Source organism: Rana temporaria, chromosome 11 (genome assembly GCF_905171775.1).
Source record: "Rana temporaria chromosome 11, aRanTem1.1, whole genome shotgun sequence".
Lineage (NCBI taxonomy): Eukaryota > Metazoa > Chordata > Amphibia > Anura > Ranidae > Rana > Rana temporaria.
The window spans coordinates 112,686,715-112,703,432 of record NC_053499.1 but is presented as its reverse complement, the minus strand read 5'-3'; the positions used below and the strand labels follow the sequence as shown (position 1 = coordinate 112,703,432).

The 16,718-nt window shown below is 46.4% G+C and overlaps 1 protein-coding gene across 2 annotated transcripts in view; it reads right to left on the bottom strand.

Moving 5' to 3' along the window:
• SLC12A4 (solute carrier family 12 member 4) overlaps positions 1-10,476 on the bottom strand; it is a 215,995-nt gene extending 205,519 nt beyond the window's left edge. For both annotated transcript variants that reach the window (XM_040328834.1, XM_040328835.1), the window contains exon 1: positions 10,181-10,476. In XM_040328834.1, the coding sequence (XP_040184768.1) occupies positions 10,181-10,316 (136 nt within the window). In that variant the 5' untranslated portion in view covers positions 10,317-10,476. The remainder of the gene's footprint in view (positions 1-10,180) is intronic.
• Positions 10,477-16,718: the final 6,242 nt, after the last annotated feature.

Sequence of the window (16,718 nt, the reverse complement as noted above, 5' to 3'; positions counted from 1 at the left end):
TTTTTCAATTTTCGAAATTTTGACATTTCGGATTTACGAATTTTCGTGTTTCGAAAATCGAAAACTGAAAAATACGAAACTTTGAAAATACGAAATTTTGAAAATTGAAAAATTCGAAAATTCAAAATTTCGAAAATTCTTAAGTTTCCGAAAAAAATAATTTGTATTCGTTTTTTCCGTTTGGGGAAATTTTCGGATTTCCGAAAAAGCAAAAATCTACGAATTTACGAAAAAAGCAAAAAAATATTTTTTTTGAAATTTACAAAAAAAAAAAAAAAAACGAAAATAACAAACGGAAAAAACTAATTTTTTTGCAGTGCACATGTCTACTGATGATGTTACAGCCTCTGCCAATCCAAGCAGGCTTTGTATTCATTAAAAGAATACATTGCTCGCCGTGATTGGCTCCAGCAAGAATGAAGAAGAATATGGCTCCAAAAGGAAGAAATATGAAGCGTCAGAAGGGGGGTCGTCTTATACGGTGAGTACAGGCAAAAAATCTTAAAAAAAAGTAAAATTAGGGGGTCATCAGTTTTTGTTTACAGTGTACCGTTTTTGTACGAGAAAAATCAGATATCAAAGACTGAGCATGATCAGAAACAATAGACAACAAAAAGAAAAGCCTGTGTTGTATAAGAATTTTCATACAATTAACATCATCCTCAGTTTTTACTTGCTGTGAAATATCGAGGACAGCCAGACGATCATTTGTCCGATTTTCTTATGGTGTGAACTGGGCTTTAGTCACAGTGATGGTAAATAAGAGATAAGAAGCTTTATAGAATCTGCGAGCAAGGGGTTACAGAGGATGTGGACTTTGTCTCACTAAATTGGACACATTGTTTCTCATGTTTATACAAAAGATTATTTCATTTTGTTTATTTTAAACATTGTGGTGTATACAGGCAGTCCCTAAGTTACAGACATCCGGCTTAAAGCGGAGGTTCACCCAAATAACATTTATATCAGACCAACTTCTTTATACTTCTAACATGTACAGTCCGCAATTTTTTTTTTTTTAGGCTGTACATATCTTCTAATCTATATTTGCAATCCGGTACTTCTCCCCCCGCGGGAGTAGGCGTTTCTATGCCGAGGAGGAATCTCATCTGGGAGGTCGCCCAGATGATTGACCCCTTTTCAGAAAAAGTTCCCCCCGGCGGATAAGGCCCCGCCCCTCGTATTGCGTAGGCGCGTCACGGCGTTTCCAAAAGAAGCCGAAAATGCAGAGCTGCGAGTTGGCTCTATACGGCGCCTGCGCACCGACTAGGAGCCGTGTAGAGCTGACTGCGCAGACGCCGTATAGAGCTTCTTCATGTTCGGCTTCTTACGGAAACGCCGTGACTTGTGACGCGCCTACGTAATACGGGGGACGGGGCCTTATCCGCCGGGGGGAAGTTTTTCTGAAAAGATGTCAATCATCTGGGCGACCTTCCAGATGACATGCCTCCTCAGCATAGAAACGCCTACTTCCGCGGGGAGAAGTACCCGGAAGCCGGATTGCAAATAAAGATTAGAAGGTATGTACAGCCTTAAAAAAAAAAAAAAAAATTGGACTGTACATGTTAGAAGTATAAAGAAGTTGGTCTGATATAAATGTTATTTGGGTGAACCTCCGCTTTAAACATGATGCATACTTACAAACGGAGGGAGACAACAGGAAGAGAGAGGAAATCTACCCCTGGGAAGGGAAATGCACTCCTGCAAGAATGCTTATGGAAAAAAGGTGTCTTCACTGAAGCTTTATTACCAATCCTTGTTTCCACGGCAACGCAAATGTTTTAAAAACCAATTGTCACAGGGACAAAGAGTGAGGTGTAATCTTCTGAACAGGGGCACAGACAGCAAAACAAACATTTCGGGAGTGTTAACCCTTCCCTATTGCTATAAAAAACAAAAATGTTTGTTTATTTTTTTGGGCTGGAGTTACACTTAAAGAAAGGTACCTGTTCCAACTTACATGCAAATTCAATTTAAAGATGAAGTAAACTTCCATCTTTAAGTTTTACCTATAGGTAAGCCTATAATAAGGCTTACCTATAAGTTGCATAAATACAGCATCTCCTAAATATGCACGGTTTAGGGAAACGTTTCTTAACTCCAGTCCTCCAGTACCCTATTCTGACTCTGATTGTTGTGAAGCAAATGTATTCCTCTATGCCTGGCCTGTATAAGATATAATCCTCATCAGATAGCGTGAACACACCAATACCGTTTCCATCCACAGAGGTGCTTTAATCTGAACATCAGGTTACAGCAGATGACAAAATACAACAGATGAATTTATGCGGCCAAAAGATGATGATATTGTCTGTAGCTTACTATGCAGAATACATGTGGCCTGTTAGCTGCATCCATGACACAGAAAATACAAACCCAGGAAGAAAGGGTGGAGCATTACATACAAAGGAAGTGTGACATAACATCAGGGAAAAGACATGGAAAAAACAAGTGCTCTACCACAAAAGGTCAGTAGATGGCAGCATGTGAACTAAAAATAAACGTCCATAGAAAATGGTTCAGGGAAACCATCTATATAAATTCTATGCCCCATTGGGGCGGCACATACCCCAACAGGTCATGTTTTCAGGCTTCCCATTATTTTGCACAGGTGATTTGATCAGTTTCACTGCCATAGTAATTACCATAGCCGTTTCATCTGAGGGAAATCCTGATTGTTTCTGACACTTGAGGACTGGGGTTGAGAAACATTGGTTTACGAGATATTTACTGAACATGCAGCCAGTGAAATCACTGGCGTAGGCGCTCTGAAGGTGCGGGTGCCATTTCCGCAGAGCACTGTGCCATGACTGGCGGCTCCCTTACGCATGCACGGAAAAAAGACGGGTTAAAGTGGAGTTCCACCCTAAAGTGGAACTTCCGCTCACAATTGTCACCTTTCGGGGGGGAAGGGGGGACAGGATACCTGTCAAAGACAGGTAATCCTTCCCCACCTCCGGGAGTCCGGCCGCAACCGTGACGTCACCGCAGGGCTCCCTCCTCCTCCTCCTCCTCCCCTGGTCACCAGCTAATAGGAGAAAGGAGCGGGCCTCGCACATGCGCAGTAGGGTTCCCGGCGTGAAGCTGAAAGGCTACACTGCTGGGATCCTTTACCTGCAATGGTGACGGCAGCACCCGACAGCTGATGGGAAACATCAGCTGTGATGCCGACATCGAGGGACACCAGGACAGGTAAGTCTGCATTTATTAAAAAACAGCAGATGCAGTATGTGTAGCTGCTGGCTTATCGTTTTTTTTTTGCCCAGAATACCTCTTAACCATTCCCCGCCCGGTCAATAGGAGATTGACGTCCGGGAAGTGGTTCTGAAATCCTGACTGGACGTCTATGGACGTCTTGCAGGATTTCATGTCGCGTGCGCCCGTGGGGGCGCGCAGCGCGGCGATCAGTGATGCGGGGTGGAGGCTCTTTACCACGTGATCAGCCGTGTCCAATCACGGCTGATCACGATGTAAACAAGAAAAGCCGTTGATGGCTCTTTCTCACTTGCGTCTGACAGAGGGGGTTCGCGCTGATTGTTTATCAGCGCAGCCCCCCCTCGGATCGCTACACTGGACCACCAGGGAAGCCCACCCTGGACCACCAGGGAAGGGCAAAAAAAATTAAAAAGTGTCGGTAAAAAAAAAAAAATATGCCAATCAGTGCCCACAAATGGGCACTGACTGGCAACATGGATACATCAGTGCCACTCCACAGTGTCCATCAGTGCCACCCCACAGTGCTCACCTGTGCCACCCATAAGTGCCGCATACCAGCGCAGCCAATGTCCATCAGTGCCACCTCATCGGTGCCCATTAGTACTACCTCATTGATGCCCATCAGTTCCATCTCATCGGTGCCCATCAGTGCCTCCATATCAGTGCCCGTAATTAAAAGAGAAAACTTACTAATTTACAAAAAAATTAACAGAAAAAAATAAAAACGTAATTTTTTTTCAACATTTTCAGTCTTTTTAGTTGTTGCACAAAAAAATAAAAAAAACACGCAGAGGTGATCAAATACCACCAACAGAAAGCTCTATTTGTGGGGAAAAAAGGACGCCAATTTTGTTTGGGTACAGTGTAGCATGACCGTGCAATTGTCATTCAAAGTGCGACAGTGCTGAAAGCTGAAAATTGGCTTGGGCGGGAAGGTGCCTAAGTGCCTGGTATGGAAGTGGTTAAAGATGGTGCCGTCTTTAGTGATATTACATCGCTGGAAGGCTTTGTTTTGAGGCAAGTTTCACATAATGTGCTAGTATGCAATGCACACTAGAATATTATGCCTTTGCCTTGCTGGTAAGACAAAAAAAAAAAGAAGAAAAAGTGCAGCAGTTTACAACCGCTTTAAGAACAAATCAACCAAACCAATCCGGTTTGTAACCCAGGGACTGCCTGTACATATTTTGTGGGACTGATACGTTGTACTTATTTTGGGGGTATTTATGGTTTAATTTGTGTTGCTTTAGCACTGCATTGAATAAGAGGTAGCCTTATGCATATTATTGTTAATGGAGAAGTTCACCTTTGGGAACATGTTATACGTTCCACCCGTTTTTGGTTCGGAACACACAACATATTCCCAATGCTGCAGCAGTTCCCCGATTCCCTGTGACAGCAGGATGGGAGAAGTTCCCTGTACTAGCTGTCAGTTTTTTAAATCAGCGTGGCCGTGCAAGGCTCCGTTCACATGTCATTCATTCACACAACTGTGTGGATTGTAGTTCTCAATGAACTACCACGGCACTGTGGTACTCGATTCTTCCTGTCCGTATGTATGGGCACACACATACACTGACAAATCTGAAGGGAGAAATCTGCTAATCACTGGTGCAATGTTTTACAGGCTACAAAAATAAATAAAACATTTTTTTTATACCTGCAAAATATTGTGTATTTATTAATTACCGTTGAAGAAAAAAAATAAAATAAAAACCTGCAAGTCAAACGGCATAATGTGCTAGTATGCATCGCATACTAGCACATTATGAAATACCTTAAAACGAAGCCCTTCCATCGGCACCCACTCCCTGCTGAGATGGCTGACATCTTCCCTTGGTGTGTCTTCTGGTTTGCCGGGTTCCAGAGCAGTGATGAGTTCACTCCCGAGTATGTGCGCAGCAGCCACCATTTCTGGCATGGGCTTTGAAGGTACGGCACTGTAAGCCGGAACTTTGGCGCGCATGCGCTGATGATGTCATCAGCTGCATGCACTCTGAATATCTCCTAAACTGGGCAAGTCTAGGAGATATTCACAGTACCTACAGGTATAGGCTTACCACAGTACCTACAGGTATAGGCTTACCACAGTACCTACAGGTATAGGCTTACCACAGTACCTACAGGTATAGGCTTACCACAGTACCTACGGGTTTAGGTTTACCACAGTACCTACGGGTTTAGGTTTACCACAGTACCTACGGGTATAGGCTTACCACAGTACCTACGGGTATAGGCTTACCACAGTACCTACGGGTATAGGCTTACCACAGTACCTACGGGTATAGGCTTACCACAGTACCTACGGGTATAGGCTTACCACAGTACCTACAGGTATAGATTTACCACAGTACCTACAGGTATAGGCTTACCTGTAGGTACAAGTCTTGGCTGCAGGGAAATAGCACTATGAGTGACTTATAAATGGGTGGAACTCTGCTTTAATGAAAGCCTATTCCTCCGGGGATTTGTATGGCAAGCTGCCCTTCAGAGCATCTAGACCTACATTGCTGCACCACACCGGACAAGACAGGCGATCTCCATTCACTGTCAGCCATTGCAGACTCTTTCAATAGAGGTCCTGTTGAAAATCTTCCTTGGTCTGTCCCTTTTTCCTCTGGACGATCTGCTCCAAGTTTATGAATGAAACTACTGTGCTTCTGGAGTTATCCAACTAGCTCCCTATACCGTAAAGGCTTAGATTTACTACATCCCTGGCCTATGGTGTGGCATTCCCTTTGGGGTTGGGTTCTGTGCCCCTTGTGGGTAGTTTGAGTTGGACCCCTTTGCCCCTCAACTTCTGGACTCTTGGTAACCAATGGCAGCAAAATTCCCTTTTGTTTGATGCGGATGTCCAGGATATGATTCTATATCAGTGGTTCTCAAACTTTCTAGTGCCGTGACCCCTTGATAAAATTTCCTAAGTTGTGGGGACCCCTAACAGTAAAATTATTTTCGTAGTGTGGGTTGTCAGCATCCAAGACAAGTAATTTGCCCCCCTAACCCGCCCCTAATCCGTGTTTCCTGAGTCCCTTCCATTCTAAGACCCCTTTCACACTGGGGCGTTTTTCAGGCGCTTTAGCGTTAAAAAAAAAGAGCCTGAAAAGCACCCTAGTGTGAAAGGGATCTTAGCGTTAAAAAAAAAAGCTCCTGTAAAGCGCCTGAAAGAAGCCTCATCTACAATCTCAATGTGAAAGCCTGAGTACTTTCACACTGAGGCGCTGCGCTGGCAGGGCATCAAAAAAAGTCCTGCAAGCAGCTTCTTTGCAGCGCTTTAGGAGCGTTAAAATACAACCTCTCCTAACGCGCCCCTTCCCATTGGTACTTTTTTTTTTTTACCGCCAAAGTGCCTGAAAAACTCCCCAGTGTGAAAGGGGCCTAAGCGGAGCTTTACCAGTGTTTTTCGGGCACTGGTAGTGTGAAAGGGCTCTGAAAGCACTCTGTTTTTTTACATTGGGATTGCAGATGAGGCTTCTTTCAGGCGCTTTATAGGCACTTTTTTTAACGCCAAAGCGCCTAAAAAAAAAAAAAAACAGTGTGAAAGGGGTCTTACAGTATTAAAACCCCTATGGTACATTTTAGGATGTTTCACTCGCTGTTCTCCTTTTTTTGCCTTTTATCTCTCTTTCCTAATTTCTTGTTTTTTCCCCCCATCCCTCTCTAGCTGTCTCTCTCTCCCTTTTTCTTTGTTCTTCCCCCTCTTTTCCTCTCCCTTATACATTTTTATTCCTCCTCTTACTCCTTGGTGGGGGGAATGGGATGAGTGGCAATGCTGGGGGGAGTTCTGATCAGCCAACTTAGGTGCTCTTGATCAAGGTCATCTGTTTATAGTTGCCATTATTCACAGGTAGTGTTACTCACTGTGTCTCCGACTTTGGGGTGTCTCGTAGCAGTGACACCTATGCCGAAATCAGGAGATGGTGTCTCCTCCAGCCCCTCCCACTTCACATTCCTCACCAGTCAGCTGACATCTAGTCTTTGCCACGGAGCCATTCCGTGAACTGAATGGGCGGCTGCGAAGAGGCTGAGTGGGTGGTCGTGGGCTCCAGGAACAGCCCAGATGGGCGGCCGCAAAAAGGCTGGGAGAGTGATGCGGGCTTCAAGAACAGCACAGGATTCGGTGACCCCTGGCAAATCATCATTCGACCTCTGAGGGGGTCCCGATCCCCAGGTTGAGAACCACTGTTCTATATCTATATGATACTATTGTGTAACCATAACAACTTATCCCTGAAGAAGAACAACGTAATATCTTGCAACGCGTTGGGTAATACTCGGTCTATGTGTGTACTACTGACTTGTTATTCGCTTTGTAATTTTTGTGTATCATCACTGTAACCACTGTATTGTTTTAGTTTTGCACTTAGTGTGAATTCACACATGAGCGTTTTGTAGCCTGAAGCATGAAGCTCCAAAACGCTAGAGGGAAAAAAATCCATTATTCTCAATGGAGATGGTTCACATCTCCACTCCAAAACGTCTGAAGCCGAACGCCTGAAGCTCAAACAAGTTCTGGACCATTTTTTGTTGTGCGAATCGGGCTGATTTGGGCGTTTTTGAACGTTTGTATTCCCATAGAAACTAATGGAAACGCTCGATTCAAGCGTCTAGCGAGACAATGAGCGTTTCTACGGGTGTTTTGTCCTGTGAAATAGAATATTCACCCAGGAAGAAGATAAAAGAATCTAAAAACATAGCAACAAATGATGAGAGATGATCGTTTTCCCTATTGGCTAAAATAAAAAACGTCGAAGCTCAAAAACATCAGACAATGCTGTATGCAAACGCGCAAATATGTGCGACAAAACGCCGGAAAAATACGACCGAAAACGCTAAACTTTGATTTTTTTTTTTTTTTACAAATATAAAACGTAACTTTTCTGGAGTTTTTGTCCTTAAAAAGTCCCATCAGAGGTTTTTCTTCTGTAGCCTATTTAATTGGGGATGTGGGCATCATCTCCTATTCCCTATACCAAAAATTTGCCTCTTGGCAGTGTGGATGGCAATTGCCGGGAGGCCGTCTATATATGGCCTCCAGCCACTGGGGGGCGCGCGCGTGCCCACTGCATCACTGAGATGCCGATGCGCGTGTCTGGCGGCCGTGATGTCCGCCAGGCACCCGCGATCGGCGGTTACACAGACAAGGACGTGGATCTGTGTGTGTAAACACACAGATCCACGTCCTGTCAGGGAGAGAGAGGAGACCGATCTGTGTCCCTTGTACATAGGGACACAGATCGGTCACCTCCCCCAGTCAGTCCCCTTCCCCCACAGTTAGAAACTATGCAGGGTACACATTTAACCCCTTCCTCACCCCCTAGTGTTAACCCCTTCCCTGCCAGTCACATTTATACAGCAATTAGTGCATCTATATAGCACTGATCGCAGTATGAATGTGAATGGTGCCAAAAATGTGTCCGACGTGTCCGCCATAATGTCGCAGTCCCAATAAAAATCGCGGATCGCCGCCATTACTAATAAAAAAAATAAAATAAAAAATAATAATAAATTATGTCCCCTATTTTGTAGGCGCTATAACTTTGGCGCAAACCAGTCGCTTATTGAGATTTATTTTTACAAAAAATATGTAGAAGAAAACGTATCGGCCTAGACAGAATTTTTTTTTTTTTTTTTTTTTGGGCTATTTATTATAGCAACAAGTAAAAAATATTGATTTTTTTTTTCAAAATTGTAGCTATTTTTTGTTTATAGTGCAAAAAATAAAAACCGCAGAGGTGATCAAACACCACCAAAAGAAAGCTCTACTTGTGGGGGAAAAAGAACGTCAATTTTGTTTGGGAGCCACGTCGCACGACCGCGCAATTGTCAGTTAAAGCGACGCAGTGCTGGAAGCTGAAATTTCCCCTGGGCAGGAGGGGGGTATATGTGCCCAGTAAGCAAGTGGTTAATAATCCTGGGATATTTGACGTACAAATCCCGGGAGGCACCGTGGGCAAAAAGGTGATTAAAAAATAAAAAAGAAAAAAATTAGAAGAAAGGGGCGAAGGGGCGAGACCCTTCTCGGGAGAGTGAAGGTCCAATATAAAATGTACAAAGTGACAGTTTCTTCATGTCAGTGCGTACAGCGACATGCGATAAAACGCACCATTCCAATGTGAATAGGACAAACTATTTTTTCTGTGTGTCTTGGCGCTGACTGGCATTGCTCCATTGCAAAAAACAGTTACTGCTCTATAAGTGAACTGCCCTTAAAGCGGAGGTCCACCCGAATTTTTATTTTTTTAAAGCCAGCAGCTACAAATACTGCAGCTGCTGACTTTTAAATAAATGGACACTTCAATGTCCAGCGCACCCACGATGTTGGCAGCCGAGGCCGAACAATCGCTTGTCTCTCGGCTGCACCCGCCGCCATTCTTGGTGAGCGAATCCAGCGGCTTCACTGCCTAGTTCCCTACTGCGCATGCGTGAGCGACGCAGCCTCACTGGTCCCCGCTCTCTACTGGGACCAGTGTGTTTCCCAAGAGACAGTGGGGGGGGGGGGGTCAAAGTGGCGTGATTCCCACGATAGTCTATGCCCGGAAGCGGGTGCAAATACCTGTCTTAGGTATCTGTGCCCCTCCTGCCCACTGAAAGGTACCAAATGTGACATCTGCGAGTTCCAAAAAAGCGGAAGTTCTATTTTTGGGTGGAACTCTACCTTAAATAAATGTAGAAACAGCAGATACCGGTATGATAATATCTGATGTTACAAATAGAAACAGATTAGAAGATGGGGGGGGGGGGACATTACACTTCATCACTCAACCAATAAGAACATCCCAGGAAAGTTGGCCAGCAGATGAAAAGCACATTCGCCGTCGGCACTCCTTGATGGAACTCGCCTATGCTGAAGCACAGCCAACATACACCAAGTTCATAGAACATTCTAATAGATTCCAATGTAGATGTATAAGGTTGAGGGACTTACATACATAGAGGAATAAAATCCTAGTCAGTCACTTACCGTCCGAGCTGACAGTGTCGTAGGGATCGCGCGAACTCTGCCCTCTCTCTCTATAGTCCACTCTGCGGATCCCCTCCAAGTCGTCATAGTCCGCTCTGTGCTCGTCATCCACCGGAACAACGGTGAAGTGCGGCATGGCTTCTCCGGGACCTAACGCTTCATCTGCCACCTAAGCAGGGCTGAGGGAAGCCTTCCTGCTCGCTTCTCCACTAAATTCCAAAAGTAGAATCTCACTTCCTCCCATCTGCAGCTCCTCCCCGCCCGACCACAGGAGACGGGCAACGGGGCGTCACGACGACAAGCCAATTCCCTACGTAGGGAAATAAAAACAACCGCTGGACTTGTAATGAAAACTGTCACTTCTTCTGCATGACGAGAACTTCCCGTTATTCTGTGTAACGCACACGGTGCTTTTTCTGCCTTTTTTCTGTAAGTGCTTCTATACAAGGACTTACCTCCCAAGTGTCCTTCATAAATTCACTCTTTTCTTTCTTCCTCAGCAGGGATGAGCTCAGGTGTGTGCGAAATGGCAGAGCCAGTGGCGGCTGGTGCTCAACATTTTATTTTTTTAGGGGGTGGAGCACAAAATTCACAAAAATACTGAAAAAGAAAACAAATGATGTAGCCACTGTGCCCGTCAAATTCCGCCACTGTGCCAGTCAAATTCCGCCACTGTGCCTGTCAAATGCCGCCACTGTGCCTGACAAATGCAGCCACTGTGATGTCAAATGCAGCCATTGTGCCTGACAAATGCAGCCACTGTGCACGTCAAATGCTGCCACTGTTCTGTCAAATGCAGCCACTGTGCCATCAAATACAGCCACTGTGCCATCAAATACAGCCACGGTGCCCGTCAATTGCAGCCACTGTCCCGTCAAATGCGCCACTGTGCCACGTCAAATGCAGCCACTGTGATGTCAAATGCCGCCACTGTGCCCATCAAATGCAGTCACTGTGCCGTCAAATGCAGCCACTGTGCCCATGAAATGCAGCCACTGTGCCCATCAAATGCTGCCACTGTGCCTATGAAATGCAGCCACTTTGCCCGTCAAATGCAGCTACTGTGCCCGACAAATGCAGCCACTGTGCCCATCAAATGCAGCCACTGTGCCAATCAAATTCAGCCACCGTGCCGTCAAATGCAGCCACTGTGCCCATCAAATGCAGCCACTGTGCCCATCAAATGCAGCCACTGTGCTGTCAAATGCAGCCACTGTGCCCGTCAAATGCAGCCACTGTGCCCGTCAACTGCAGTCACTGTGCCTGTCAAATGCAGCCACTGTGCCATCAAATGCAGCCACTGTGCCCAACAAATGCCGCCACTGTGCCCATCAAATGCTGCCACTGTGCCCGTCAAATGCAGACACTGTGCACATCAAATGCAGACACTGTGCCAGTCAAATACAGCCACTGTGCCCGTCAAATACAGCCACTGTGCCCATCAAATACAACCACTGTGCCCTTCAAATACAACCATTGTGCCGTTAAATGCAGCCACTGTGCACGTCAAATGCAGACACTGTGCCCGTCAAATACAGCCACCGTGCCCGTCAAATACAGCCACTGTGCCCGTCAAATACAGCCACTGTGCCCATCAAATACAGCCACTGTGCCCTTCAAATACAACCACTGTGCCGTTAAATGCAGCCACTGTGCACATCAAATGCAGTCACTGTGCCTGTCAAATGCCGCCACTGTGCCTGTCAAATGCCGCCATTGCGCCCTTCAAATACAGCCATTGTGCCCGTCAAATACAGCCAATGTGCCCGTCAAATACAGTCACTGTGCCATCAAATACAGCCCGTCATATACCACCACTGTGACCCAAGCTGTGGGATGAGCAGCAGGTGACGGCGGCGGCTCCTGTGTCCTCCATTTGCCTTGTCTTCCTTCTGCTAGGCATCCAATCACAGTGCTGGTGCCTTTAGCCAATCAGATGATGGGTATTAGGTCCTCACCTCCTGATTGGCGAGAGGCGGTTCAGTGTTAGAAAAGCGAATATTAATTTGCTTTTCTAACACATCTGGGTGGACTCGTAGCGCAATGCTCTGCGCCATGAGTTAACCTTTTTTGAAGCCCATTAAAGCCTATAGCTCTTGAAACACCCCCCCCCTGCTGGAATTCAGGCACCCGGTGTCAGAAAAGGGGCTGGCGCCTGAATAGTGGGTGGTAGTGGCGATGGATAAATTCATACTACACAGAGGGGATGGCACCCGAGCGCCCCTAATGGATGGGCCACCACTGGCCAGAGCTATCCCACCAGAAGCTGTAAAGCCTTATCCATACGATATAAAAATCGAAAGTAAAATTTTGAACGACGAACGATTTGCCGATTTTCGGATCGTTAGTACGGTGCTTTCGACAGCCGTTTCAGATTTTTTGTATGACAAAACCTGGATGTGCAGACTATAACATTTAAATTATACGTGAACACAATGTTCAATTTTCATCCGTAAAAATCGTAAGAGCAAGACTACGCATGCTCAGAAACAAAAGAACAAATACAAAACAATTCAACACATTACATCACTTCTAAAGTTGAATTTGGTCGTACGAGAATTTTCATATGGTGAGTAATCTCTTCGACATGAGACAAGCATGCAACAAAAAACAGACGAACGGTCGCCCAAAAATCTAATTTTGTGCGAGGCTTTAGTGTGGAGTGCCAAGCATAACCAGCTAGCCATGCGTATACACACCCCTTGTATATGTAGCATTACCCACGGAGTTGCTGCTGGATTTTTGGGCGGCAGATTACCTCATGGCTCCTCTGAATTCCTAGGGGTGAATGATGCGTATTGCATAAACAGAAGTAAAGGAATGTCCACGACAGGTGCTCTTTGCTGTGCTCTTTATTACCCAGCCGGGTAAAAACAATAAACTTGTGGTGAGGAAAGTAAAGTTGAAGAAGAAGGGAGAACAGCGGATTCAGGCGTGATAATAACCACTTGAGCACCGGGCCATCGTCAAATGACGGCTTCACGGTGACTCTGAATATTCAACAGGACGTCTATTGACGTCCTGTATTCCTCCGGCCACTGGGGAGCGCGCGCCCGGCACGTCCCCGAGATGCCGATGCGCGTGCCTGGCGGTCGCGATGTCCGCCAGGCACCCGCGATCGGTAACGACAGAGCAGGGACGTGGAGCTCTGTGTGTAAACACAGAGCTCCACGTCCTGTCAGGGGAGAGAGGAGACCGATCTGTGTCTCTTGTACATAGGGACACAGATCGGTCACCTCACCCAGTCACCCCCCTTCCCCCACAGTTAGAACACAATACAGGTATACATATTAACCCCTCCCTCACCCCCTAGTGTTAACCCCTTGAATGCCAGTCACATTTATACAGTAATTAGTGCATATTTATCACATTAATCACTGTATAAATGTGAATGGCGCCAAAAACGTGTCAAAAGTGTCCGATGTGTTCGCCGCAATGTCACGGTGACAGTAAAAAAATCGCAAATCGCCGCCAATACTAGTAAAAAAATTAATAAAATAAAAATGCCATAAATCTATCACCTATTTTGTAAACGCTATAACTTTTGCGCAAACCAATCAATATATGATCATTGCGATTTTTTTTTTTACCAAAAATATGTAGAAGAATACGTATCGGCCTAAACTGAGGAAAAAATATTTTTTTTTTAAAATAATTGTGATATTTATTAAATAAAAAAGTAAAAAATATTGTGTTTTTTTTTTAAATTGTCACTCTTCTTTTGTTTATAGCGCAAAAAATTAAAACCGCAGAGGTGATCAAATACCACCAAAAGAAAGCTCTATTTGTGGGAACAAAATGATAAAAAAATTGTTTGGGTATAGTGTAGCACGACCGCGCAATTGTCATTCAAAGTGCGACAGTGCTGAAAGCTGAAAATTGGCTTGGGCAGGAAGGTGCGTAAGTGCCCGGTATGGAAGTGGTTAAAGAAACAGTCCTGCTCCCAAGCGTAACACTTCTCTGCGCCACTCCTGAGTGGGTTTGGTGTACCCGGACAGGCCTCTCTCACTGACCTGGCAGCCGGAGTATCACTCGGACAATTGTAGGATGAAGTCTCTGCCACAGACCCTCCTTGGTGAACTTGAACTTGAGGAAATAGTCTCTGCCACAGGCCTCCCTCAATGAGCCTCAGAAAGTTACCTCTGCCACAGGTCCTCTCTGGGTTAGATTCTTGTAGATATCCCCTCTTGGATAGTTACGCCTGGATCTCGCCCAGGTACCGACTGACAGGTGATCAATCCCTCAGTGTGTGGCTACCTTGATCCCCGGTGGTTTGTCGAGGCCCTTTTGGACCGCCAGCCTCTCAATGGCGCTCCTCAGACTGACTCCACACCGAACAGCAGTACAGCTTGGGATCTTCAGAGTGGGAACCCAGTCGCACACTGGGTCCCCGTCGCTGTTCAGATGCTCTGGGCCAGCATGGCCCCGGAACCAGGAACACCGCGTGGCACGCACGCCCTGGCCAGGTAGGCCATAACGCTGGGGCGCCGTGATGTGGCCACCCTAAAGGTGGGTGCCACACTGGATGAAGAAGACCCAGAACCAATGGCATCTGTCCCATAAATACCCCTCCCCAGCATGCACAGCGAGGACAAACCCTCCTGATTGGCTGCTGGGAAAGAGCACCCAAACCTTGACTCCACTGCTGCCACCTGCAGCACCAGGGCTGGAAGAACACCCCAGTGCAACAGAATAAGCCTACAGCACAGCCAAGCCAAGACAGAGACCCTGTTTTGCACTCAACAATCTGGGTCAGAGTTTAACTACACTCTGATCTGATTTGACTAGGACCATTACCCAGTGGTGCTGATCCTGACCTCCCTCGGGCCCTAAGCAAAATGACATGTCACATTAAAGTTAAAGCGGGGGGGGGGGGTGTTCTGCCGACTTCTTACCTCTTCTCCCATGTAGCCAGCGAGTTGAGAAGCTGGGTGAGGGGGGCCAAAAATTACTACTATCCAGGCGTGGCCTCTAGTAATTTGGGGGGCCCTCTGCAGCTTTGCGGGGCCCTAAGCGGGACCATAAAGTACACAGGCGCTACATATACATACAGCTGTGAATGCCTCAGCTGCTTATGATTGGTGGTGCTAAGGCCCCATTCACATCTGACGTTTTGTGATCTTGGGTAGAATCGCTGCTATTCTGCTTGCGATCGAAAAAAAATGCAATACTGACAAAACGCACCACGTGTGTTCGGGTGCCATTCATTTTCAAAGGCACCTAAACGCGGTGTGGTTTTGCCATGATTGTCGCACAATAAATTGTGCTGCAATCACGACAAACTTTAACCTGCAAAGCTTGTTGCCCAAAAAGGAGCAGGAGCTTCTTTTGGGTGACAATCGCAGCAAAATCACACAGTGTTTAGGTATCATTGAAAATGAATCTGTACCCGAACACGCGTGGCGTGTTTTGTCATTACTGCAGTGCAATTTGGGACCGCGGGCTTACAGTGATTGTAAAGTCTCGTATTTTTTTTTCTATAAAAATAAACATGTTATGCTTACCTGCTCTGCGCAATGGATTTGCACAGAGCCACACCAGGATCCTTTTCTTCTTGAGTCCCTGTTTGGTGTTCCTGGCCCCTCCCTCCTGTTGAGTGCCCCCCACAGCAAGCAGATTGCAGTTGGGTTAGGGTGCCCCCATAGCAGCTACGTGTATCCATTCAGACACAAAGATGTGGTTTGGCCCCACCCCCTCTTTCTCCTCATAGGCTGACTGGCTTTGATTGATAGCAGCAAGAGCCAATGGCACTGCTGCTGTGTCTCAGCCAATCAGGAGGGAGAGTCTCGGACAGCCCAGGCAATAATGGACATCGCTGGACAGAGATGGGGCTCAGGTAAGTATTAGACGGGCTGAAGGGGGCTGCTGCACACAAAAGGCTTTTTATCTTAATGCATAGAATTCATTAAGATAAAAACCTTCTGACTTTACAACCACTTTAACCAGTTCCGGACCAGCCATTGGCTTGGCGAAGCGCCGCCGCTTAGGGGGCTAGGCTAAGGTGACCAGATTTTTTAACCACTAGTACCACGAGTACCGGGCCATCGTCAAATGACGGCTCCACGATGACTCTGAAAACTCAACAGGACGTCATATGACGTCCTGGATTCCTCCGGCCACTGGGGGGCGCGCGAGCGCGCCGGCGGCGGCGCGCGCGCGGCGCGTCCCCGAGATGCCGATGCGCGTGCCTGGCGGTCGCGATGTCCGCCAGGCACCAGCGATCGGTAACGAAAGAGCAGTGACGTGGAGCTCAGTGTGTAAACACAGAGCTCCACGTCCTGTCAGGGGACAGAGGAGACCGATCTGTGTCTCTTGTACATAGGGACACAGATCGGTCACCTCCCCCAGTCACCCCCCTTCCCCCACAGTTAGAACACAATACAGGTATACATATTAACCCGTCCCTCACCCCCTAGTGTTAACCCCTTGAATGCCAGTGACATTTATACAGTAATTAGTGCATATTTATTGCATTAATCGCTGTATAAATGTGACTGGCGCCAAAAACGTGTCAAAAGTGTCTGATGTGTTCGCCGCA